A 26372-nucleotide genomic window follows, 5' to 3' on the forward strand; every position below is an offset into this window, starting at 1 on the left:
CATCATGCACATTTGTGTATTTTACAGTGTATTAACTATAAGATTTACAAGGTATGTGCCAAAAGTAAGAAAGGATCTTAGGGACAAAAGAAAAGACTTATCTCGGTAATACAAATAAACACACTGGCTTACATATTACAATTACGATCTGATATTAAGTAAAATACTATGCTTATTATTATTTGTGTAAAAGGGTAAATATAATAATACAGCATTGCATGCAATAGCATACAGTATGCATACCATAATAAAGCAGCATCCAAACATACTGAAAGTCTTGATTAAAATTTTGTATCAAACTATTTTATCTTACATTGTGTGTCTTTAACATGGTTGACAGTAAAACAAACATTCATTAAAGAAATGTGCTGTATGTATATTTTCACCTGTTCTCCAAAAACCTGAGAATTTACATTTTCCAGTGTACAAACAAATCCAAATGTGTACAAAATATTCTTGTGAAATGGATACTGTATAAAGTCCATGACGGTGGTTTGCATAAGATCAAAATGGCTTTTTTTCAAATTAATAGTCAAAACCGCATAAATAAAAAGAGAATTGATCATAGGTTTCATTTCAAGTCTTGAAAACATTAATATAATACAAAGAGCTAACAAAACCTGATATGCATGTCCACATGGAGCAAAAATAACCTCCTACTATTAAAAAAACAAGTGCTTTATTCTATTAAGATTTTTATTTTTAAGTTTGAGTTTGCTTCGGCAGAGTGTAGGAACCTCCCAGAAACACAGGTTTGATCAGGTGAGTTTATGAATAGTCAAAACCTCTACTCCATCATCCTCACCCAAGTATCCAGAAATGTCTATCATGTGCTGCTCTGACTCTGTGAGACTATACGGGGAGTTGCTGTAGTCCGCAGAGAGAGGAAGGCTACGACAGCGTCCCCTGCGCTGCTCTGAGGTAGAAAATGTGGAACTGCGTTGCCTTTGGCAGGTTGATGAATTAGCCTCTCGTAGTTTCCTGGCTAGTATGTTCCTCTGGATGGGTGAAGGACCTCTTCTGCTCCAGTTCTGTTCTGCCCGTTCAGCTCGGTCCAGTGCTGAAGATGGGCTTCGAGCCATGCGATGACGGTCCACCAAGGGCTCTTTTATTGGTGTCACTGGAACTGAATCTTTCGAGTTTGACTGAGATGGGGGAGTGTCAACCCATGGTCTTCTCCTGTGGTCCACTGAGCTATCAGGTATTCTAGGACTGGAACAAGACCAGACCTCAAGTTCAGGAAGTGTATGCTCCCAAGGTCTGCTTCTACAGCTCCCCTCTGGTAGCTGGCGAGGAGTCACCTGGGTCATGCTTCTTTCTCGGTAGGGTCGGGACGGGGGAAGCTGATTCTGGTTGTTCTCATGGAAGCTTGAAGTTCTCCTGAAGTTGGGATTCTTGGAGTTTGGCAGTCTACTGCGTTCTACCATCTCCACCCAGTCTGCCGTACGCTCAAGGCGATGGGAGCTGGCACTGAATGAAGACTTCCGGGGACTCAGCAACAAGTCCACCTTTTGTCTGTCTGTTAAAGCATTGTTTTTGGGAGGCCACGTGGGTTCTGGAAAGGGAGACCTTATGCGGAAGTGACTGCTGCTTGACTCTTCTGGGCTGTCAAGTTCTTGGGGCACTGGAGTTAGACCAGTTGGGGTTGAAGCCATTGCTTCTAGCATGGTGTCGTCGACTGGACTCTGGGACACATGGTAGACTTGAGTGGCCTCTTTTAAGCCCTTCTTCTTCATCTCCTTGAGCTGCTGTTGAGCCAAGCGGTAGCCAAAAATAGGTGGAAGCACCTTTTGGCCAGAGGGAGACATCCTCTCCGGGTCTTGAGAAAGGGGAAGAGGAAGGGACATGCTCTGTTGACGAGCCAACACACCTCGGTCAAAAGGTCCCTGCTTTGCAGGCAAGGTAAGTCCCTTCTGGAGGGGAGCTGCCTGGAGACTTTCTGAGAAACTGGGTCTCTGTATGCTGTGACCACAGATAGAAGCCTCATCAGAGTTCTTCCGACCGCTGGGAGAGTGCAGAGAGCCACGGCGCATGGAGCTGCACTTTGGAGCACGGCAGAGTTTTCTCCACACTGTGATAATGATGGTGGCCAGGATCACAGCCAGGCACAGGGAGATCCCCGCCACTACCACTAGATTCCCAGTTAGGGGTGAGTTCACAGCTGGTGGAGGGGTGAGGGGTGGAGGTGGAAGCTGCTCTACATAAAGAAAAAACAGGATGTTTTTTTCTGAAATAATTTGTTCCGAAAACAAAAAATTAAATAGATAAAAACAGTAAACTGCTTACCAGTGCAATCTTCTAGTGAACAGTGTGACTGCTCTCTAACCATGCCAGTGCATTGCATCCCACCACTAGAGGGCAGCAGACATTCACGAACACGCTCTCGCACCCCTTCTCCGCATGTCACACTACAACCACTCCATGGCTGCCACGGTCCCCACATTCCTTTAGAGCAATGATACATATCAGAGAGAAGAAATACATGAAAAATATTTATTGTATTATACATTAATGTAAATTTTGTCTCAAGAAAATGTATATGATGCTTTCCTATCAAAATCCATTTTCAGAGTGTTCTGGGTAACTGTTAGCTGGTTGCAATACTAAGTTTAATATGTTGGGTTAGAGGTTAGGGCAGGGGTGTCCAGTGCTGCTCCAGGAGGGCCACTTTCCTGTAGAGTTTAGCTCAAACACCTGCCAAGACGTTTCTAGTGATCCTGAAGACCTTGATTAGCTTGGTCAGGTAAATTTAATTAGGGCTGGAGGCAAACTTGGCTGGAAAGTGGCCGGTCAGGAGTAGGATTGGACACCCCTGGGTTTGGGGTTCAAAACACTAATCCTAAGTATAAACAACAGCAATAGTGATAAATGCCCACTAATTAGTGAAATTAGCAAATTAATTAGCAAATAAAAATAATTAGGAATGTTTGCATTTAGGTTGCTTTATTCAACCTAGTGTGATTCTGTCAGGCCTAAAACATATAATTAAGAACAAATCAGTGGTGCTACTAATTCCACATTAAATTAGCTATTTTTTGTACATGTTCAACAGATAAAAGCAGACTCACTTGTATGTCTTTGCACAATCACACAGGTGTGGGCTAAACTGGGAGCCTTACTGTAGACGAGTGTGAAATGGAAGCAGTACTTATTCCTGCCGGGGTCAAAGATGGAGCAGTTAAACTCAGTCTCATTCTCCCCTTGTGTGAGGAAATTGAAGGCTAGTTGAGAGGGAACAGCCATGTCATTACTCTCTTCCTTATAAAGCAGAACTTTTCCATTTGTGACCGTACAGGGAGGAGCGATTCGACGAACAGAAACGGCTCCTTCACAGCCACTTTTGTAAATGTTATCCACAAAAAGCTTGTAAGAGAAGATGCTGGACAGGTAAAGAGGACCAGAGGATTTGATGTCTTGCTGGATGTGAGGGGATTTTAGAGAAATCTGGATGAAGCCACGCTCTGTCAGAGGTGATGCACATGGCATCTCCAGATGCTGTGACTTAACTACTTTAATATCGTGTCTTATCCGGTTCTGCATCTTCTCAAAGGTGTTCCTCCCTACCTGGACTTGTTCCAGGTAGCTAACGTCAAGGAAGAGAGTTGAGTCTTTGCTGCTAGAACAAGGATGGAAGTTGTCGTTAGTGTACACTCCAATCCTAAAGTCATTAGAGCTCCGGTTGTTGCTGCCACGATCCACAGCCAGGTGAAAGGTGGGCCAGTGCACATGCAGAACTGGACTCCACCACCAGATGGCACTCCTGTTAGACACGCCAAGGTTGTGCTTCTGCTCCAGTCGGAATCTGAAATTACCTGCATACAGGAAGCAAGAGCAGTTGAACTCCAGTGACCCTTCTGATTGGTTAAAGGGAAGCGACCTGGAGAGTACTGTAACATTCCTGTCCATGTCAATCAATGACACTGTCAGCCTGTGGTCAGTGAAGTTGCTTTCAGTGCTGTAATCCACAAACACACTGGCATTGCTCAAGGCGATGTGCATTGATGGCCAGAGATGGATACCAGCCATTGCTATACAAGAAAGAAAATATAAATTAAAATCAAATGAATAGACCTAAAACTTTTTTTGATTTGATGAACAGTTTGGATCTTTGTTATTACTATGCTCCCTCAAGTAGCATAAAGTGGCCAGGAGTGATGCATCTACTCCCTGTAGCTAAAGAAAATGTGAGTGATACTGAACCATGCTAAACTCATTGTCATGATTTTGGGTGAGTGGTTTCCTTAGCTATGGATTCTGAGTGGTTGTTAGCATGTAGACCTTTATGCAGTTACACAAATATTCTGTGTGGTTTCTAGGTGGTCTCTATGGTAGTGGTCCTTCTCTGGCTTAGGAGTTTTTTGCCCCTCTTATTTTCTGCCAGGATAAAACTAAGTCTGATTGCTAAAAACATTAGAAGACTGCCAACTACAGGCCTGGAAGAAAAACTTCTCTTCTTTTTGGCATTTCTGCTACTTTTATTAACAGTGACTGTCTGTAGGACAGAAAATAATATGGAGAAAAGGGAGGAATGTGCTCTTTAGAATGCAAAAACTCACCATCGCCAGTATATGCACCACAGCCCATTGTGACGCAGCACACCAACCACTAGGTCATGACTTCAACTAAATTGGTCATTTTAAATGGTCATTTTTTTCAGACCCAGATTAGACCTTATGGTTTTTCTCTAATATTACTGTAGATTTAAGGTTGTGCATTCGGAGCCATATGTAAATACTATACTACTACGTTATATTTAATAATAATGCAACACTGAAACATAAGTTCTCACAGAATTTTTCAAGTTCTACTGCTGCACAGTACTGTTGTCTATTCCTGAGGAGGCATTGTGATTTACAAATGCTGTGTGTGTGGGTCACTTCCTGCAGAAAAAACAACTACATCCAGGGGAAGAGAGTGCAGGAAAAGTCAGTGACCCTCCCTTCCCCCTCCCTCCATTTTCCTCTCCAACTGAACTCAATTCACCACGGTGCACTTGAAACTGCCCTTCACTAACCTTCATTTAAACTCTATTTTGCATGAGAAGCAGAAAAATTGGATTATATGACTGAACATTTGTGCTGTTTCCATGATTCCTGCGGATGTAATGAGAACTACATTTTTTTATTACACCTGTTGCATTGCAGGTTTGGAGTTCCTTTCCTTGCCACAGTCACCTATGGTTTGTATACTAGCGGCATTAAAGCATGATTTTCCATAAAGCTGCTTCGGCATACAAATAAAGTTGACTTGACTAAGTTCCAGGATAAACTGTTCTTTAAAATGCAAGGACATCTTCTCACCAAATCCCATCAGGAAGAGCAGCACAAATAGGGTCGCTGTAGGAAAACCCTGTGTCATTCCGACTTCTGCGGCCTCTTATCTTTCTTTGTCCACATCACCCCAATCCGCTTTTATTCACTCTGTCCTGACACAGATAAAATTCAATAAGACACAAGATATGAATATGTTCATTCTCCATACCACACTTTTTGTTTTGGCAATCACCTGACTCTTTCACTGGACTATCAATTGGTAAGGTGGAAAGATGAATTTGAATATCTTCTTGATAATCTCACATTTTAACACATAGCACATACACTATTCAGTGCATACATATATAGGCTACACTAACACTTAATGGCTTTTCTTGATTTGTATTATCTATCCAAACATAGAGCAAGGCTTAGTTATGGGTGAAAAAAAAAAAAAAAGATTTCTGGCTTTAGTTAAGTTTTTTGAGACAGTTATGTATAAATAATAGCCTGCCTATAAAGAATATACACAATCTCTATAGATAATATAGAGAAAATATAAATATAGGCTACATTGTATATTAACATAATTTCTATTCATTATATTTTATTATAAATGTAGAATTATTACAAAATACTACATACTATTATTCTATTATAAAATAAAATTCTGTATAATAAATGTATGAATAGAAATGCTATAATGTTGCTGGGGCACAATACATTTGAAAACGTTCAAATTCCTGTTACTTTATGTTGTAAACTTACTACTCATATTGTCCAGATATCTGTACTCTTGAACTTATACAAAATAAAATAAAAAACCCCTTCATGCATTACAATTCTTACAGGCATAAACAAAGCCTGTCGATAGCCTTCACTTAAATGCTAAAATTAAAGGTAAATAAAGGCATAGAGGTAGATGATAAAAGTGTTTTACTTACATATGACATCGAGTCGGATGAATACCGTTATGTTCTTGTATCCTGGTCGGGCTGAAAGGCATCACGTTACCGTGAGTTTTGTTTTTAAGCGTTAAATGAATGAACGTCACACTCTGAGGTACGCTCCAGACTGAGCGACAGTGAACGCGCGCTCCCTTACTTCCTCTACCGGCGATATTAGGGAAATTAAGTTAGGATGCGGTCTGGTCTCCACAAAAATCTATTTAGTATTTGGGTCTAGCCAACAAATTGTACATATTATACATTTTCAATGTGAATCCAAGGCGCTCTATTAATACAGCCAATTAGCTACTATAGTATGTTACCAAACAGAAATGTCAGAGGTTGACGGTGAATCATCTGCTTAATAAAAAACCTCTCCTCAATAAATCTCCTCACAATGGGGAGGTCTGTCTCAAGATGAGCTTGGCATTTCAGGCAAACTTTTAAGTTAATTAATATATTAAACTACATTTAGGAACAGTCTACTCGTTGTAATCGCAGTTGTCATTACTGGCTCACATGCTTTCATGGAAAGACCTTAGAAAAACAGAACATAATTCCTCAGTACTACCAATTAGTGCCATAAAAGACAAACAACGCTGGTGAAGCATCTGATATAATAAAGCAGAATGAAACGTGATAACACACTAGAAATAATCAAGAAAGATAAATGAACATGAAATAAAACCCAAAGACAGAAAATGCTTTTCTAAAAATATTATTTTTACACAACAGTCCAAAATAAGTATGGAAGACTTCGTGCTTCCATAAGGGGAAAAGCAGATTGCTTTCAACAAAAGTGTCACTGAATTAGTTTGATGTTTTGACAAATTATCTGGTTATTCTGGCATTTTTTTTAATTTTAAATAGAAAATTTTCCTTTCCTTCTTTCTCATGTGTTTACACTACAGTTTGATGCGCATGTAATGCACACATATGGACAATCTGACAGCATTGAATATGTGCTGGAGTCACACACAATATCAACATAACTCATTTCAACAACAAACTCTGTCCTCTGCATCCTCTGTCATCCCCTTTTCATTAGAGGCTGTGGAAATCACTAAACATGTTAGAAAGAAAAAAAGACACTGTAACGTATGCAAGTATCTTAACCAACATTCATGAAAGACCCTATTGACAAACACAGTGGAAAATAGGTGCCCACTTGGGCCCAGAGCGACAGCAAATCAGTTATCAGTTCTGAGAGGGATCCAGGGCCAGCGGGAGCTAAGAGCCAGCCGGGTTCGATAACATATCGGCTTCATGCGTCAGAACAGGTTGGGATAAAAACGCAGACCTTCTACCGAATCGTCTCGGCACAAGTGACCCACTTTTTCAGCTAGTAACAACCTGAAAAGAAGAGCAATACATCAAAATAGTGAGAAGACACTTGAGGGATGAATTATTGATGAAATAAGGAAAAGGATATCTCCTGTACCTTTCTTTAGCAAGGAGAACTGACAGTCCCAACAGCTTGGCAAACTCTTCGGCTGTGAGGGAGCCTTTATCAGACACCTGGGAGAGGAAAAAGAGAAGGAAACCTCAATTAAACCAGATGGATGCCCACCAAAACCACCGCTCTGTGTTTGGGGGTATGGCCAAAGCTAAAAATATACAACACTATGTTTCGATTAGATAAATGTGGCACAGTGAGTTTATAAAGCAAATTTCTCACACTAGAATTAAAAGGAAAAAAGGAATTTTCATGAATTATTTTTGAATTTCATTTTTTAAATGACAATTAAGCAAATTTCTTGCTCAAAATACTCATGATAATAATGCACTTAAGCATTTTTATTTATTTTATTTTTCTTAAAGAAAATAAATTACATGCAAATGAAATTCATTCGATTTGTATTTATATCAATTAGTGCTGTGACTGCTTTCAAATGATTAATCCAAAATAAAAGCTTTTGTTTACATAATAAATGTGTGGGTACTGTGTGTATTTATTATGTATATATATATAAATACACAGACATACAGTATATATTTTGAAAATATTTACATGCATATATTTATATTCATATAATTTATATTATAAATATATTGCATACATAACATTTTTCTGAAATGTATACATGCATGTGTGTGTTTTTATATATACATAAATATACACAGCACACACACATATATTATGTAAACAACAACTTATATTTTGGATGTGATTAATCATGATTAATCGTTTGATAGCACTAGTATCAATATATATTAAATTCTATATAATCATAATAATGTTTCCAAATCATACGCAATTAAAAAAAAAATTTTTTTCAATTAACATTTTTCAAATTTTGCAATGAGATTTTGTAATTTTTTTGCATCACAACAACAACAATTTTGGTGGAAAACTTGCTTAATTTTTATTCAAATGATTCTACATTGCAAAATATTTTAATTGTTCTAAAATATGCTTTATTTAAGCCAAATCTAATTTATTATTCTTATTTCATTGCAAAATATGACCCAGGTGTGATCTTGACTTGTTTCGTGAGATTCACCTGGCTACTGTATATACCAAATTTAATGGCTGATTCAATATGAAAAGAGCAATAATTGCCAACTCATGTCAAATGATCTTCAAATATGCTTGTTTTGTTTTTTTTAACATTCCTCTCCTTTACCACATCTGTATTGGACTCTTCAGGGATGGAAATTTCTAATCTGATACGCCTCTCATTCCAGCTCTTTGACCTAAAACACCACCCCCAATCACATCTGCTAGCTGTGTCTTGTCCAAAAGCACTTTGAAGGTGGTTCATTTCATGCAATTTCTAGGAGTATGAAACGGAAACTTCTCTCACTTTCCTAACCACAACCATTTAATAGAAGAGGAAGAAATTGGCTGTACAAGTTTGTGGTTATAAATCTGATCCAATTTCCACTCTACAAACCTGTAATTAAACATGACAGGAAGTTGCTGCATGATGTTTGAATGGCCACATAAGTGATTTCACAGATGGGGGAATATGATGGCACGGCACTCACGTTATCTAGAGCTGAGGCAATCATTTCCTCTTCACTGTGGGACTGGAGCTGAACCACCATCACCCCGCTGTCAAATACTCGCAACCTGACACGGAAAGAGAAATTATGTTTATGTTGCTGACTACTTAAGAACCCAACAAGATATCATTGCTTCGTAATCTAATCGTATGCAACCTAATTGTGGTTTGTGAGTCAAATAGTTGTTTTCTTTTGAAAGGTGGAAAATGCAGCCAACAGACAGAGGGCGGACATGGGTCCTGAAAACAGGAAGTCTGCCAGGAAGTGGCTTGACCGATCCCACGCTGACCTGTTTTGGCCTACAAAGACTAGCTTACACAGACACATTCACATTCTCACTTTTACTCACGCAAACACACACACAAATAAAAATGCTCACACCCTTACCGTAGAGGAAGTTTCAGTGATTCAAACATCTTGCAGGCATTGACTAAGTCCTCTGGAGAGAGAAGCTGTGAAGAAATTTGTGAAAGACAGATTATACGCCTCGAAAAGATCCATCCAGAATGTTTAAAAAAAAAAAATCACCACAGAACTACATAAATATTTATGTATATTTCAAAAAAATAACCTGAAAGATATTTCTCTTACACTTTTTTTAAAGTGTGTGTTCACATTAAAAAGGTTTTTAAATGTCATTATGATTATTTTATTAAAGAAATACTTTAAAATAATACTTTTATTTAGGGTGCATTCAGTTGAAGAGTGACAGTAAAGATATTTAGAATGTTTTAAGAACTTTTTAAATCATGGTTTCCACAAAAATGATTTAGCAGCACAACTGTTTTCAACATTGATAATAAGAAATGTTTCTTGAGCAGCAAATCAGCTTATTGGAATAATTTCTGAAGGATCATGTGACACTGTATAAATGATGCTGAAAATACAGCTTTGCATCACAGGAACAAATTACATTATTTATTACATGACAATACACGTTTTAAAATACTGTAATAAAAATGATTATTTTAAAATTTAATTGTATTTTTGAGCAAAATAACTGCAGCTTTAGTGACCAAAAGAGACTGCTTTCAAAAACATTTAAAAATCTGATCTTCCCTAAACTTTTGAATGGTGGTGTTTTTCAAAACTCCCCAAAATATTTTGGATTATTAATTCATAAATATCATTAGGTTTTTGGGGATTATACCACATGACATTTTAGAACCTGAAATAACCTTGCTGTCAATATTCTGATAGATGCAAACCATTTAAACCGCATTTAAAGTGAGAGCTTGCTCTCTACTCTCCAGATGGCTGTGCCATCATCAGCTTCACTCTTAATGCTGGGAAGGAGATCAGGATCAGATCTGATTAACTCTATGACAAGACACACCGATGAGTCCAGCTTCATCTTACCTCCATACCACGGGCTCTGTTCACCAAACAGTACACTTCAGTGAGGGCCATCATTCCTCCACGCTCCTATAGAGAGACAGAATAACAAAGAAGATAATATCGCCAAGTAAGACGGAATGTATAGTCATCTGGTTATTACTGCAAAGTAAACCTTAACAAGGTGATCATTTTCAGATAATGATGAGCTAACTTTACAATATCATAAGTAATTAATAAGCTGCAAATTTTTTTTTTTTTTAAATCAACAAATAGATATGAAATATTTATTTGAGTTGCATAATGAGAAGAAACAGATGTGAAGACAAAACATGAAATTGCCACACCTAAATAGTACTGTTCACAAGTTTGGTGTTGGTCAGAATTTTTAAAATGATAAAGTCTTTTTTTACAAAAATATAGTAACATTGTGAAATATTACAATTTAAAATAACTTTTTATTTTAATATATTTAATGACTTTTCAGAATAAAATAATATAATTTAATATATGATGGCAAAGCTGAATTGAATCAGGATTGAAAACAGTTCTGCTGCTTTATATTTATGTGGAAACGGTAACACATTTTTTTCAGGATTCTTTAATGAACAAAATGTTCAAAAGAACAGCATTTACCAGAAATAGAAACCTTTTGTAACATTATAAATGTATTGACTCCTAATTTCTTTCAATCAAAAATCTTATTGATCCCAAACTTTTGAACAGTTGTGTATATATATGCAGGTGGCCATGCAAAGCTGCTTGATAAGCATTAGAAATATATAAAAACACACAGTTTATTACCTCTAGTGGGGCCTGCAGCATGTCTCCCAGCTGTTTGGCGAGTTGGATGTGGTACTGTGTTCCTGAGCCGTGTGTCTCTCTGGTCACTGGGTTGGCTATACCCATACTCAGCAAATAAGACTTGAAGCGGATAGTCTGTCAGATGGCAAACAAAACAAACAACACAAATTTAATTGCAGCTCTACACTAACTAAATATAAGAAAAATGAGCAAGCCTGGCTGTTATAGGCTGCCATCAATGCTGAGAAATTCCAGTTTTAGCATGTGAACTTCAAAATTTTTACAGATGGAACAAAACACATCAACTCATTTTTAGATCTGATTGTGGACTTCTGTAACAACTGGTAATTTTCTGTGCAATAAATACTTGTCTATTTGGATGCAATGCTGCACTTAAGAAACATGGTGGATCTCAATCCTGGCTGCTTTTCAACTCAGTTCTAGGTACTATTTATGTCACTGTCTCATTTCCTTGCCCTCGATGCCCCTGTACATAGTGTATGTTGCGAGCGACCGGGATTTCTGAGCTCTGTGTGGATTACACTGCCAATGTTTGCCAAGCTTTGGATTTATAGACACTCCAATGAGCCAGAGAACACGACACAAAGGTACATAATCAAATGTATTTTTTTATTGAAGATAGAAGGACTGATATCTAACCTTTTAGAAGCATATCTGTGCATATGGAGGCCAAATAAATCAAAACATTTAGCTATAACAATAAATATAACAGCTGTTATCTACATGTAATCTAAGAAAGCCTATTAACTTAAGCAGGATCAAAGCAGTAATAGACTTTGAGGAGGAAACAGCCTTATAAAAAGGCTCTTCTTACAAGTTCATATGTGTATACACTACTATTTAAAAAATGTGGGAAGTAACTTTAAAAAAAATATATATATATATATATATACTTTTTTTTTTTTCAGCAAGGATGCATTAAATTATTCAAAAGTGATAAAGACTTTTACACTGTTTAAAAAGATTTCTATTTTAAATAAATCCTGATCTTTGGAACTTTCTAGTCATCAAAGAACCCCGAAAAAAATGTATCACAGTTTCCACAAAAATATGAATCAGTAAAACTGTTATCAAAGTTGATAATAATAAGAAAATTATCAAATGCTTAAGAAATGTTTCTTGAGCAAATCAGAATATTAGAATGATTTCTAAAGAATCATGTGACACTAAAGACTGAAGCAATGATGCTGAAAATTCAGCTTTGCCATCACATGAATAAAAAACAAACATTTGAAAATATATTCAAATTGAAAACTTGTAATAATATTTCACAATATTACTGTATTATCATATTGAAGGGATTTCTCAACATAAGACACCTCTTTCAGAAGCATAAAAAAATCGTACTGCTCCAAACTTTTGAGCAGTAATGTATAAAATCCAGTATTTGATTAATGATTGGCTAATGTCAAATATCTCAGCCAATCACATGATGAAACACTGGTGCTTCAGAAACCAAGCCCCTCAGGGTCTTTAAGCTCACCTCATCTTCTGTAATGTCACCCTGTTTGTCTTTGATTTTGTTGGCGATGGATTTGGAGAGCTCCACCATCTCTTTGGCCTGCAGGGAAAGACAGTGATTCGCTGAATCAAGACAGATAAACTTGACCGTGGCTGTATTGTGAAGGGTAACAGGCCGACCCACCGAACTACTGAGTGACTGACCTTTTCCATCAGTTTACTGAGATCCTCAAAGGCCTGAAAGAATAGAGATGTTAGAACAGAAACATGAAAGGAATGATATCCAAAACACCTCTTTTATCAAGGGCCAAAATCACCTGTAAATCAGAGGGCGTGCCCACACCTAACAGGATATGCCACCGCTGTGCACTCTCTTTTTATCTTCCATTATAGCTGTGCCAGGAAGCTAATCAGAGCTATGAGGTCATCTGGCATTAAAAACAGGGTCCCGCTTTCTTTCAACATTAGTGGCCCCTTAAAAGGGGGCCATGGCGCCCACAGCTTTCCTGATTATCTCAGGCTGGTATCCCAGTGCTGTATGTTAGATATGACTACCTGTCAGTCTGTTTCTCTTTCTTACCTCAGAAATGTTTTTATCTGTCTCTTTTCTTTTCTCTTCCAACTTCCGTTCAATACCCACAATCCCCACTGCGCGTGTTCTTCCTGCCTACAGAACCACAGAGAGCAGGAGAGAAAAAAAATGAGCCTCGCTCTGTTAAACATGCACACGTACAAACAATAACTAAAAAAAAAATGTGCAAACAAATATAACAAAGGAACAGGAAGGAAAGGGTTTGCCCAGGGATTACTGCTTCAGGGCCATGGCCTGTTCTTTACAAGATACAAACCTAAAAAAAAAACAGCTATACAAATGTTGCATGATATCTATAATATATAATTAAAAAAACATATCAAAGGTAAAACAACATTTTGTAAATATTTGAACAGCACGATATCACAAATTACAAATGGCAAGCAACATTATTACAGTGCCACCTTGAGGTTGTAATAAGGATGCATCTTTTTTTATTCAAAACAGAATTAACTGGCAATTCACAAATATTTATTTTATTCTGAAGTGTCATCAAATCCCCAGAGTAGATAACTGACTAGCCGCCACCAGTATGAATATTTATTTAAAATAATTAATGCTATTTTCCCAATTGCTGACACAGTTGTATCTGTTGCTGGTGCGACTTAGTTATTTATATGGTAAGAAATCATAAAAGCTTAAAAGCTTTAGCAATTTATTAAACTCAAATTAATCAAAATCATTTAAATAAATCATGTCATTAATTGTAAACAATATAAATTTCTAATGCTTACATTATTCAGCTATTCACAAAATAATATTTTTTAAATATATATATATATATATATATATATATATATATATATATATATAGCTACAGTTATTGTTAGTTAAAACTAAAATTATTAAAACAATTATTTTTGCAACTTAAAGCTGAAATAAAAATATAAATATAAATATCTGATGAAAAAAAAATAAAATTAGAAATGTTGCTTTGGCAACTAACTGAAATAAATAAATTGATGTTGAAGTACTAAAATAATTCTGACTTATTTCAGTAAAACTTATTTTAGTAAAATTACTAAAACTGACATAATAATATGAATAATGTTATTTAATTAAATAATAAAACTAATTTAAATTGAAAGCCAAATAGAAATATTAAAATTAAACTAATTAAAATAATTAAAGTACATAACACAATTGCTAAAACAAACTAAAATTCAAATGAAACTTAAAAGTATAATAATAAAAGATCATCCAAAATATTAATAAATATTATAAAATCATATAAATAATTAGAATATACTAATAAATATTCATTTAAATACTAAAATGACACTGGATAATTATAATAACTGTTCAATGCATAAATATATACAAAATAAAATGTGTTATTATATAAAAAAAAAGAAATGAATAGAAATAATATAACAAAATGTAGTTGTTAATGTATCATTCAAAGATTCAGTTTACGCTAACCTTAGGTGCTATTCCTGTGGGGATGGGCTGTGAGACAGGTGTATTCTCCCATCGTTTCTGAGTCATCTCTTCAGTTAGACGTCTGTAAAACTACACACCAAACACAAAACAAGATATTTACACCTTTCTAACACTTCTGCTCCGTTCCTCTCTAAATGTCATGACTGCTTATAGTGCATGCTTCAAACTGTATTAAGCCAGATTTAGTGGAGTAATAAGCTCCATGTGCGTGGAAGCAGAATTAATCTAAGCATCATCTCAGTTGAAATATTTGTGACATCACTCCTTCAGTTACTGACCTCAATCTGCCCATGTTCCTTGAAGGACAGCTTTATATAAGAGTACTTGCTGTGCTGGTAGGGGCCTGGCTCCTTATTTTCCAGGACCGGATGCAGGTGAATGACAATCTTGGCACTGCAGGGTTGAAAAGGTAACAGTTTCTTTTTATAAAATAGATTAATAAAGGGCGTGTCAGATGCATTAATTGCATGCTGATGTTAAAATGCAGTCACCTTTTTCCAATGCCGGCTGCTTGCTCCTCAAAGAATAGGATCTGTGACAAAGGTATGCATATACAGCATTCCTACAGAGGAATGAGATATTTCAGACATTGTTCTCCATTTAAAGCAAAATGACATTTAAGAGTGAGAGAAAAGTTTGACAAGTTAAAAAAAAATTGGAAAGGCAGTAAAAGGATTCTGAAGATGGCATACATGACTCTTCTGGTCTCTCCAGAGAAGGCGATGGGTGCTAAGAAGAACGACTCCCATATCAAGTTTAGCCTGTCAATATGGAAACGTTATTATATACACTATCTATTCAAGTAATGCATAACTCATTATTGTAGTTTGTATTACCACATTTCTAATTCTACAATTTCTTTCTAACAGCATTAATAAACAACATGTAAACGGCATAAAATGTGTTTAGCTGTAATGTTTACATGATTGTCAGGTCAGTATTTTCCACATGGTTGTCATTTCATAACTTTCAGATGAATCCATACTATCTACGAAAAAAATACCTTGTCTTCCCCATCGTAAAGTCTCACTCCTCTTTGCTGAATTACTAACGTTTCGTTCATCTCAAGTAACCCATTTGTCCAAGCAAACCTATCCATTTTTAACAAAATAATAAAACAAAAGTGAATAACAGAGCTAGAACATATTTTACATGAAGCTGTTTACTTCCGCCTAGGTGTCCGGGAATGCGCCTGTTTGAAAAATACGACAATCCATTCAGATCTTCACTCTCCGTATTGCTTTTAATGTGTGTTATAGAAAGTAATACAAATAGACTTAATAATGTCTATTTTATTTAAATTTTCCCATTATGAGAATGTGATACCTACCTAAATTGATACCAAAGAATTGTCAAAATGTATGACAAATCGAAAAACTACCATAAATATAAGTTTTTTTGAAAATAGATTATAAATAGTTTAGCAAAAAAAAAGCCACTTATTTCGAAATATAGTCAACTCCTCTTGAGGCGTATTTAGAAACAGACTCTTTCATGTCGGGGTCCTGACAAAGGAAGTCGCACACGAACTACAGCCCTTAGCATCTCTGCTAAACCCCAACAAACAGCGACGATCTATCAAAATAAACAAAACTACCGCGTGAACTATGATCTTTAATCACGTCAGCAAAATTTGTAATCGTGCAAACATGATAAAAGACATGCATATATGTGAAGAATGGTGCATTTGAGGAGTGTGTGAATTTAGCACTGGACTATTGTTGTTCCTCATGTCATGATGCCAGCCTGAACTTAAAGAGACCGCCAGCCTTCTGTTGTACCTGCTGAACCTCTCTGAAATGATTCTGGCTTCACTAAAAGGATAGATAATTTGCAAAAAAGTTGATGAATTCAAATATTGATGCTGTGAATAAGTGTAACAAGACTAACGTTACTGCGTGAAGTATCCCATCAGCAGGTGAATGAAGGGTCGTCGTTGAGATGCTGTAGGAGGAACTGGTAATCAATACAGTGATCAGAGCATCGACAGAGAAGATGGACAAGAAATCCTTTGATATCGTCTTGGACGAAATTAGAAAGGTATCATTTATATTTGCAGTAAAATCGTCTTGTCTGCTCTGTAAAGAGGCAGTTGTGATCAGTTTGGCTGATTATGGTTATTAAGTAAGCAACAGAGGATAATATTAATACTGTAATTTGTGTTTGTTCTGAAGTGTGTTTTGACAGATCAGCGAATCAAAGCTATAGAGCAGGTTCATGGGTATTTCTCCAGTGAACAGGTATGTTGACGTAGTAACAGTAGAGAACAAATTCTGCTGTAACTTGTTTCTACTTACCTGTCAAACTTCCTTCTTCAGGTGATTGACATTTTGAAATACTTCTCCTGGGCGGAGCCACAAGTAAAGGCAGTCAAAGCCTTGCAACATGTAAGAATTCTGTTTCTTATTGATTTTATTCATCTACAGTCTTGTTAGTTGAGCTAAATTACTTCATCTAATTGCATAACATGTTTTTTTTCCTCCAGAAAATGGTTGCAATTCCAACAACGAAGGCTGCAAACATCCTTAATTGTTTCACATTCTCAAAGGACAGAATTATTGTACTAGAACTCATTGCTCTGTAAGTCACACTCCACAGAAATTATGCACATCAGGAAATATCCAAACAACTTAAATATAATGCAACAATGCAATATGTAATGTATGCTTTACAGAAATATTTCTGATGCCCAAAATTACCGTCCCGTGGAGGATGCCTTCCGTACTCACCTCGCTGAGAAGAAGCGTGCAAGACGAATCCTAGAGCAGGTACAACTTACTCGTTCACATGAATTTACAAACTGTGCATTATGGCCAAGTGTAGGCTATATTGAATGAATGGGGATTTAAATGCAGTACATGTCGGTAATTTGTTTAGGTGTGTAAGGTGGGATGTAAAGCTCCAGTGGCGATGATTTCATCCTGTGGGATGATCCCAGGCAACCCTTACCCCAAAGGCAAACCCAGCCAGCTCACTGGAACATTCCCTGTAAGCTCCTTCACTTAATAAATATATTAAATACCTTGTAAATACATATCGTTTCCTTTAGTTCTTTCAAATTAATTGTGGCTTTATTGGAACTTTTAAGGGATTGCCTGCCAAAAAGGATGGAGATGATGCAACCCTGGATGGAAAGGGCATTGCTGCACGCATCCTTGGACCAAGCAAACCGGTATGTTTTATTGGACAGGAATCTCATCGTGTCATCTTGAATAGTGAACACATTAGGGTAAACGTACCTATTAAGCTCACCAAAATCTACATTGAGACATTTTTAGTGCACGAGATATTGGTTTCAGTACAAAAAGTTGTTAAAATAAAATGTTAATCTCTCACACAAAAATATTTAATTTTATTTTAAATGACAAAAGCATTTCAATTAAGATATACATCATTAAATGCAAAAAGTTTATTTCGATAGTCCACTTTAGACATTCTACTAATTATAAGTAACTTTGTAACTACATGTCAACTAATTCTCATTAATTTGCAACTACATATCTACTAACTCTCAGAGTAGACTGTAAGGGTAGGTTTAGGGTTAGTCGAATAAGTTGACATATACTTGCAAAGTTTCTCATAGTCAGTATGTTGTATGTTGTGGACCTATCAAAATAAAGTGTTAGAAGTTAAGCAGACAGTCTACTCATACTCTAATGACTGCTAGCTGACATGTAGTTGCAAAGTTACTTACTGTTAGTAGAATGCCTAAAGTGGACCTAAAGTCTCTTATGGCTGGAATACACTACACGATTTTTGCCCCGATTTTCCAGATTTACAGTCTGAAGAAGTTGATGCTAGTTGCCAAAGATCAGAGCCAGCAATAATCTGTCAATTTATAATATTATGGATGTAAAAGTACAAGCCAGTAATGCCTGTGAAGTAATATATTAGCGTAGCACACAATCTTATACAGCTAGTCAGCTAACTGTGTTCTGTAGCATCTGTGCTGTGTTGCTAAAACTATCTTTTGGATCTAATGTAATTATTTCCCACATCTAAGTTCCAGGTTATAATATGCAAAAGTCAGAACATTAATCTCTTAAGTTTACAATAAGTAGTGAAATTTACCCAAAATAAAGGCTTAAACATCTAAAAACCGCACATTTCAAAATGGCCGCCAAGACAGTGTGAACACATGGAGACTCATATCTCAGTGTGCAGTGATCTGATCGACTTGAAATTATTGGAGGTATATAGTAACAAACATATCAATTGGTTAAGACATCAAGTGGGATAATAAATTATTTTTTTCTTTTTATAATCTGATCTCAAAAATGGAAGTGTGCTTAATGGGTATGTGAGCTTAATAGGTACGTTTACCCTACATCTTTTTCTCTCTTTTCCCACAAGTCACCATCAACGTACAATCCACACAGGCCTGTGCCATACCCTATCCCGCCATGTAGGCCACATGCAACCATCGCTCCAAGTAAGACCCTTTTCTTCAGATTAGAATAAAATGATCAAGAATAAATTGTATGGGTAATAATCTCCCTAATGTACAAGAAACAGTAGACCATGCATATGCCAGCAATGTGTCTGTGTGCAATATGAAAGTTAATGTGGGGGACTGGATTCAGAATGTTCTTACCCTCTTCTCCGAATGCTGCCCAGGTGCGTACAACAACGCAGGTCTGGTGTCAGTGGGTGGGGTCATCACCGCCAATGTGCCACCCCCACCCTACAGAGCCACTTCCAATTCGGCAGGTACAACGTGCAGTTGCTAGCGCTGTGTGCTGCCTTTAACAGCTGTGACTGCAATGCTGTCTGTAGACGCTACCTCACCACGGCATGCTCTAAATCTGCCTGCAGCACCTATAGCATGCAATTTGATCATGCTTAAAACTCTGGGGTTTCTTTTACTGATCTAACTGAGCTAATATGGTCATTTCCATATGTCACGGATGATAATAGAGAGCACAAATTTTAGAATGCGTATTATATTAGATTTTCCAGAGTGTGTGTGAATGTAATGTTCTAAAAAAAAGTTGTTACTTTAAGGCACTTGCAATAGAAGTAAACTACGCTATTCACTTTCAAGTTTTAGAGCACAAATGTGCAAAAAATTTTCTTAAATCTTTGTGGTGAGACTAATGTTTTAGACTTGACTTAGTAAAATGCCTAAAATCGACATTAGAATTTTTCTTATTGTGAAAGGTTCTTATGCATCTTGTCACAAATGTTTGAAAGTCTCATATTAACACACATAATATTTAAGCCTTGTTGGCATTACCTTAAATAGTTTAAATCTGTTGTAAGTGTCTCACTACATTCAAGATGTTTGCTTGTTTTTTTTTTTTTTACAAACCTAGGGGACAAGTTGAAATTTTCTGTTGAACCCAGAAAATTCTTTAATATAGGTTTCCAACAACTTTGCCTAACTAATTTTATCACAAGGGGGCGCTATGTCATATATTGTCAGTCCATGTTTAGACCGTGAATGCTTGCTCTGCTGCATTATGCATCTTATGGTGCAAATAGAGGATTGGGAGATTTCCTGAATTCTCTCGCTTTCTTTCTAATGCGCCTTTAAAATCCAACACTAATAAACTTAAATGCATATGGTGCCTTTGTCTTTGTCATTTCATAGGACTTTCTTCTTTTTAATATTTCATTGTGCTTATTGTTTCATATTTTCAGGTTACAGCCGACCTGTCAGTCAACAAAATCCAACCGCCAACATCTCCGGCACACCTGCTATCTCTCCTCATAACTCTGCAGCATCTACTCCAGTCACCTCCCAGCCTCATCCTACCACACCAATCACTCCGGTTTTTCCTGGCATGGTCCCATCCCAAAACCCTCTAACCCCCTCCCCTTCTCCTGCCCCCTCACCCTCAGTCATCAAAGGGCCTCCTCTCCCAGCTGGCTCTCCCCAAGTTGCCTCAAACTCCAGTGGCCATACCACACCAGTTCCTTCTCCGTACCCTGGCATGCCCCCTTCTGGTCGAAACACCCCTTCCGTCATCAAAAGTCATACCCCATCTGGAACACCCTGTGGAACACCCGGGCCAAGTACAAGCATCCCTCCTTCTCCATTCCACGGTGCGCCCCGCTCAGAAACACCTTCCGGTGGACTCATATCTACTCCCAGGGCAACTGGTGACCCCTTGACTCCTCATGGAGCTATGGGATTACACTCAGTGAAGGGTTACCCACCTTCCTCAGATGCCCAGTCAGCACTTTCACTCCCTGGCACTCCCTCTACCCAGTCACATTCGGTTATCCGTAGTTACACACCCTCAGGGATGTCCTCTCTCACTCCTGGACGCTCCACTCCCAACATGCAAAGTGTTGGTGGATTATCAGTGGCGCCTGCGGCTCCAAGTCCTAAGCCCTCTCCTGGACTGACCTCCCAGGCAGCCATGAGTAGCCCTGTTGGAGCTTTGTTTAACGAGCAACATGCCAGCTCCATGGCCCGGCACGGCGGAGGTAGTGGAAGCAACAGTCCTGTTCCTTCCGCTTTCAAAGGTCCCTCCCGCTCCGGCACCCCTTCTCTTAGCTCTCTAGTAATGCCTAACTCTGCTGTTCTTGCCCGACCCATGGGCATGGCCCATGGTGCTGCCTCGCCACAATCTTCTTTACCCAGCACTGCTGGTGTAGCCGGACTCCACAGTCTTTCCTCAGCTCTAGCCTCTCAATCTGGAAGCAGCCCTGTTCCTCATTTTCCAACAATGTCTCCTTTCCCTGGAACCCAGTCCTCCATTTCCTCCCCATCCACTTCTACTCCTCCAGTCTCATCTGTATATTCTAGCCTGGCTCACTCTAGCGCTCCCACACCTTCCCCCTTTGGCCTGGGATTGACCACAGCTCCCTCCGTGTTCTCGGGTCTTCCTCCTGGCCCAAACCCTGCTTTCCCAGGTTTTGGAGGCTCAGGGCCCACTGCAGCAGGTAGTCCAGTGCTGTCCTCCTTAATGGGGCTTCCAGGAGCCTCTTGCTCAGTAGCCACCGTTGCACCTCTCCAGGCAGCAGCAGTCGCAGCAGCCGCGGCAGCAGGAGTTCCCTCCTCTTCTCCTGTGCTTCCTGGATTCGCCTCTGCATTCAGCTCTAATTTCAACCCCGCCCTTGTTGGCCAGGCTGGGTAAATTTTTTCTATTTAATTATGTTTCATGACTTCATGAAGTATTAAGAAGCAGAGAAGTTTGAGTATACTATTCTAGGGTTGATTTAGGGCAGGGGTAGCGAACCCTGCTCCTGGAGGACTACCTTCCCGCAGACTCTAGTTCCAACCCATTTGCTCCAACACACCTGCCTGTTATTTTCAAGAAATCCTGAGCCCAGTTTATTAGGATTTAATTAACTGATTCAGGTGTATTTAAAAAAAGGTTGGTGCTAAACTCTGCAGGATGGTAGCCATTCAGGAACAGAGTTGGCTACCCTTGATTTAGGATTATTTAAAATAAGCAGAAAGTGCTAAACTAGGGGTGCCCAATCCTTTTCCTGGAGATCTACCTACCTGCATAATTCAGTTCATCTGTCTATAATTATGAAGTGCTCCTGTAGATCTTAATAAGATGGCCCATTTGTGTTGGAGCATGGTTGGAGTTGAATTTTGCTGGAAGGTAGATCACCAGGATTGGGACTGAGCACCCCTGTGCTAAACTATTACGTATAATCTGAATTGTCTATGGAAATAACAGTTTCAAAACCTAGTGAGCTGCCTACTTAGCCAGCATTATAGGTCCACAACACAAGGGCTTCTCTAAAATATAGGAAGCATAATTTTGCTTGATTATGTGTATATTTCGTTTAATATTGAAAAAAGTATCAACAACTACAGTTCAGTCAAATCACTAATGGACTGTTTTATCCACTGCTTGTGTGTTATGTATTTTATGCATATTTAATTGTACTGAAAGCTTAGCAACATGGTAATGGGAAAACCTATTGGAATCAAATGAGTATTAAGTAACTTGAAGTTTTGTCTCAGGATTTTGCCTTAAGAGGGCTATGTTGGTAGTAGCCAGCAAGGCAGGTCACTGGGTTCTTGAACTGGTTATGTCAAACATTTTCTAGTTGAAATTCTCTGCAAAGTCTAAAGTCTATATTTTCTATTCTTCATTTTATCAGAGTGATATGCGTTCCTTGAAGATATTGAAAAAGTCATAACTGTGAAATAAGGGTGGGCGATATAGCCTCAAAATTATATCACGATATTTCAAGAATATTTGCGATAATGATATTTATGACGAATAAATATTATAAAAAAATTATAAAATGATATATAAAATATTATAAAAAAAAATATGGAACAACATTTTATTGGTTATTGCAGCTGGCAGGCAGCAGCATTTATTAGTGCAAACACAATGAAGGGCAATTTCCATCCTTTTCCAATGAGCTACTGTCATTGATGACAGACTACCTAATTCGAAGCGTAACTCTATTGTCAAGCAGCGGCAGAAGCAGCATTATAGTGCAATTGTAGTGACCAGTGTTGAGCAAGTTATTTTAAAAAAAGTAATTAGTTATAGTTACTAGTTACTTCTCACAAATAGTAACTGAGTTACTTCATTATAAAAGTAACCAATTACCAGGGAAAGTAACTATTGTGTTACTTCAAAAAATAAAATAAATTCAAATACGTCAAATAACTTGGATGCCTCCAATATTAAATGTTAAATGAATGAAATGGACAATACTTGGAATAAATTATTATTTTTAAATATTGTATACTAATACAAAACAACAATTTATATTTATTTAAATACTTATTTAACACTGAACATTTTTTAACATTCTAGCAGACATTATACCAAACAAAGCACAATTTAACTTAAAATTAATAAGTTAGTAAAATAATATTTTGTGGCCATTTTTGAGACCCCCTTCTTGAATCAGGCTTGCAAATAAATGCAGCCTTGCTGAGCAGAAGGGAATTCTTTTAAAACTGTGGAAAATATTACAGATCCCAATTTGAACACTATGCGTGCACATTATAATAAATGTATTAATAGAGCTGTTGTAATTATTATCCTTATCATTGTCTTACTTTTTAATTTTATTTAACAAAACAACAGTAATGTTACAATACTAACATTTATGAATGTTGACGGAGCTTTTATTTTGACGGAAACCCGCGGGAAATCCTTAGTGCTTCTTTTTGTTGACAGCAGCAGATTTATAAATTATTCTTATGAATTACTAATTTGGGAGGATGCACGTATCATATTGTCACATGCCTTGTAAAAAATCAAACAATCGGTGCATCCCTAGTAAATTTGTCATCGCGTCACCATATGTGTATGGGTTTACATGTCAAAAGTAAACCATAGCCACAAAAAATATTTTATGGTCATATGGCTGATTAAATTACCAAGTCTGTCAGCAACATATAACACATGTGAATTGCTGTCAAAAGTGTTATTGTAGTGAGCACATGTGTGATAGCTTTTCAAGTACGGTTGCCTTTGAATTTAGTATTACAGATTATTGTGAAACTAAGTAAACAAGTGAAATCTATTTATGTTAGTAAGATAATCATTATAACAGCATTATTAATAGGCCTATGCAATGTTGTTTAATGTGTTACTCAGGCTAACTGGTAGTCTCCAGGCCCCTGGAGGTGCAGCTTTCCCAGGGTTGCTGTCTTTCCCCCCAGGGATGCCCAGCTTCTCTACGACAGCATCTCCTGCTGCCCTCTCTGGTCTTCACAACTCTGCCATGCAATCTGCTCTTTTGCAGGTATCTATATATTCATTGGATGCCGCGGCTCTTTGTTTGATCATTATAGGGCCGCTGGATGTTATTGTTATTATTATGTTTGCTATTATAATTACGAGCAAGATTTTTTAGAAAGGTTTGCTACTCTATGCAAATGTTGTGTGTGTGATTGCAGGCTCGCCCTGCATCAGCGCTTGACAGTTACCCTCCCCAACCGAATGGATACACAAACTACCCTGCAGCCGCTGGCTCGAGCTTCCCTCTGCAGCCGGGCCTGCATCCGCCACTGGGCTGGCAATAACTCATTGTGAGTTACAGAGGGCAGGCATATGGAAAACTATACGACCTAGTGTGTGTAGTATGTGTAAACAATGACAAACATTTTGGACTGTACTGATGGAAAAAGGTGTGTCATAACGCAATTATGGGTAAATTCAAAAACTTATGTGGCAGCTCTACTCCAATAATTTCCTGTAGAAGACACTCACGTCTCTAATCAAGACAAGCTTGTGGTTTAGAGCTCTGCATTAGTAGAACATCATTTTTATTGACTTTTGAGGGCTGGGCTGGACTGTTTGTTATATGCATTTGAATGAATACTATTCTTTAGTATTATTATTATTATTATTATTTTTATTTTTTTGGTTTGTAGTAGGGCTTAACTCTGTTTAAGCATCATAATTTTAAAAATTAATACTAAAATGAATTTTAAATATACACCAGTAGAGGAAATGTGAATAGCGTGGGTGTCTAAATTTCACTAAACTGTTTTTCCCTGTATCATGAAAGTAGTGAGTTAACTGACCTTTTCTTCAAATATCTGTCAAATACTGTACATGTAAATACCCTTTGAGAATGGGTAAATTAGGTGTTTGCTCTTTGTACTGTAGTTTTTCTGTTTTTTTTTTTTAATTATTATTATTTTCCTAAGTTACCTTGCAAATTTTAAAGGAGCTGCTTTTCAACTCCAAAGTGATTTTAGTCTTACAAATTTTACAGTTGTGCAGTTTTGCTGATATTAAGGTCAGAACCATGAATTTTGCATGTATACAATGTGTAGATCTCAGAGTCTACAATAATCACGTTTATGTTCATTATATATTATAAAATATAATAAAGAATATGGTAGGTTTAGTCTAGTATGTTCTAACAACATGAAATAAAAGTTCTTTTCTTAGATTATCTTGTTTTTTGTTTTTATTCAGAATTTTTTGGTTAGCAGTGAATGTCACTTTACCTTTCACCTGTTCAGGACTTTCCAGAATGACCACAAAACCCTCAGCGGCTTTCTAAAATGAGATGCAACGTAGGCAGTCACTACAGAAAAACACAACCAAATTCAAAACGTTGCATTCCACTGATACCAGATTAATTATAAAAGACTATGGAAATTAGTTTTTAGATGGCTGCTATTGTTGTTTTTTATTTGTTTATTTTTAAATAGAAAAGTTATATTACTTTACTATACATAATGTGTTAAAAGGAAGTTTGTTGTATTACTGATTTCCCCCTTTTGATTGTTAGAGAAAACCTGGCAAAGTCCATATTGAGGTCTTTGCTGGTGAATTTATTCGGAGAACTGTTCTAAAATATTTCAGATTATTTTTGACATTGATTTACCCTGCCCATACTTTTGGTCACATAGAAGGAGTGAAATCACCACTTTAATCTTTTTCACGTCATGAATCACGAGACTTCTGCAATTACTAGTTTCCACTTGACCCTTTGTTCACTTACTTGACATTATGCAATACTATGAGTTTATTGCATGTAAGCCATGAATGTAATTCCTCACTAGATATAGGTAATACAAAATAGTTATAAATGGATTAGAAATAATAA

General features: G+C 37.2%; 3 protein-coding genes across 8 annotated transcripts; 1 reads left to right on the forward strand and 2 right to left on the reverse strand.

Moving 5' to 3' along the window:
• Positions 1-17: 17 nt before the first annotated feature.
• Positions 18-6668, reverse strand: LOC131548811 (thrombospondin type-1 domain-containing protein 1). Of its 2 annotated transcripts, none has more exons than XM_058790399.1 (5): positions 6197-6668; positions 5301-5420; positions 3069-4028; positions 2287-2445; positions 18-2197 (listed from the first exon to the last, which is right to left on the reverse strand). In XM_058790399.1, exons 2-5 carry the CDS (start codon positions 5356-5358, stop codon positions 759-761), a joined length of 2616 nt encoding a protein of 871 aa, XP_058646382.1. In that variant the 5' UTR covers positions 5359-5420; positions 6197-6668; the 3' UTR covers positions 18-758. The 2 variants fall into 2 exon arrangements, with proteins under 2 accessions (XP_058646382.1, XP_058646381.1); XM_058790398.1 differs by having other exon boundaries at positions 5301-5425.
• Positions 6669-6801: 133 nt separating this feature from the next.
• vps36 (vacuolar protein sorting 36 homolog) lies at positions 6802-16859 on the reverse strand. 4 transcript variants are annotated; one of them, XM_058790422.1, is made up of 15 exons: positions 16755-16859; positions 15868-15955; positions 15557-15625; positions 15356-15426; positions 15143-15257; positions 14844-14933; positions 13410-13496; positions 13034-13066; positions 12852-12929; positions 11348-11482; positions 10568-10633; positions 9596-9660; positions 9191-9275; positions 7641-7717; positions 6802-7552 (listed from the first exon to the last, which is right to left on the reverse strand). In XM_058790422.1, exons 2-15 carry the CDS (start codon positions 15925-15927, stop codon positions 7471-7473), a joined length of 1113 nt encoding a protein of 370 aa, XP_058646405.1. In that variant the 5' UTR covers positions 15928-15955; positions 16755-16859; the 3' UTR covers positions 6802-7470. The 4 variants fall into 4 exon arrangements, with proteins under 4 accessions (XP_058646405.1, XP_058646404.1, XP_058646406.1 ...); XM_058790421.1 differs by lacking the exon at positions 16755-16859 and adding an exon at positions 16195-16213; XM_058790423.1 differs by lacking the exon at positions 15868-15955 and having other exon boundaries at positions 16755-16798.
• proser1 (proline and serine rich 1) lies at positions 16360-25707 on the forward strand. 2 transcript variants are annotated; one of them, XM_058790400.1, is made up of 12 exons: positions 16360-16904; positions 17039-17104; positions 17183-17251; positions 17350-17444; positions 17539-17632; positions 17742-17852; positions 17953-18036; positions 19218-19296; positions 19482-19574; positions 20508-21948; positions 24404-24551; positions 24706-25707. In XM_058790400.1, the coding sequence occupies exons 1-12, from the start codon at positions 16860-16862 to the stop codon at positions 24829-24831; spliced, it is 2451 nt and encodes an 816-aa protein (XP_058646383.1). In that variant the 5' UTR covers positions 16360-16859; the 3' UTR covers positions 24832-25707. The 2 variants fall into 2 exon arrangements, with proteins under 2 accessions (XP_058646383.1, XP_058646384.1); XM_058790401.1 differs by lacking the exon at positions 19482-19574.
• The last annotated feature ends 665 nt before the right edge of the window (positions 25708-26372 follow it).

The sequence above is a fragment of the Onychostoma macrolepis genome, chromosome 10, assembly GCF_012432095.1.
Source record: "Onychostoma macrolepis isolate SWU-2019 chromosome 10, ASM1243209v1, whole genome shotgun sequence".
Classification (NCBI taxonomy): Eukaryota; Metazoa; Chordata; class Actinopteri; order Cypriniformes; family Cyprinidae; genus Onychostoma; species Onychostoma macrolepis.

Bases quoted from the DNA above. Each gene is read 5' to 3' on its own strand.
- LOC131548811 (XM_058790399.1), bottom strand. From the start codon at position 5,358: ATGACACAGGGTTTTCCTACAGCGACCCTATTTGTGCTGCTCTTCCTG. The intron at 4,029-5,300 runs GTGAGAAGATGT...TTTCTTGTATAG, and splicing joins GCTCTTCCTGATGGGATTTG to CAATGGCTGGTATCCATCTC. The intron at 2,198-2,286 runs GTAAGCAGTTTA...TTCTTTATGTAG, and splicing joins TTCACTAGAAGATTGCACTG to AGCAGCTTCCACCTCCACCC.
- vps36 (XM_058790420.1), bottom strand. From the start codon at position 15,963: ATGGATAGGTTTGCTTGGACAAATGGGTTACTTGAGATGAACGAAACG. The intron at 12,930-13,033 runs GTCAGTCACTCA...CTTTCCCTGCAG, and splicing joins TCAGTAAACTGATGGAAAAG to GCCAAAGAGATGGTGGAGCT. The intron at 9,661-10,567 runs GTAAGATGAAGC...ATTTCTTCACAG, and splicing joins ACAGAGCCCGTGGTATGGAG to CTTCTCTCTCCAGAGGACTT.
- proser1 (XM_058790400.1), top strand. From the start codon at position 16,860: ATGGACAAGAAATCCTTTGATATCGTCTTGGACGAAATTAGAAAG. The intron at 17,105-17,182 runs GTATGTTGACGT...TTCCTTCTTCAG, and splicing joins GGTATTTCTCCAGTGAACAG to GTGATTGACATTTTGAAATA. The intron at 17,445-17,538 runs GTAAGTCACACT...TATGCTTTACAG, and splicing joins GTACTAGAACTCATTGCTCT to AAATATTTCTGATGCCCAAA.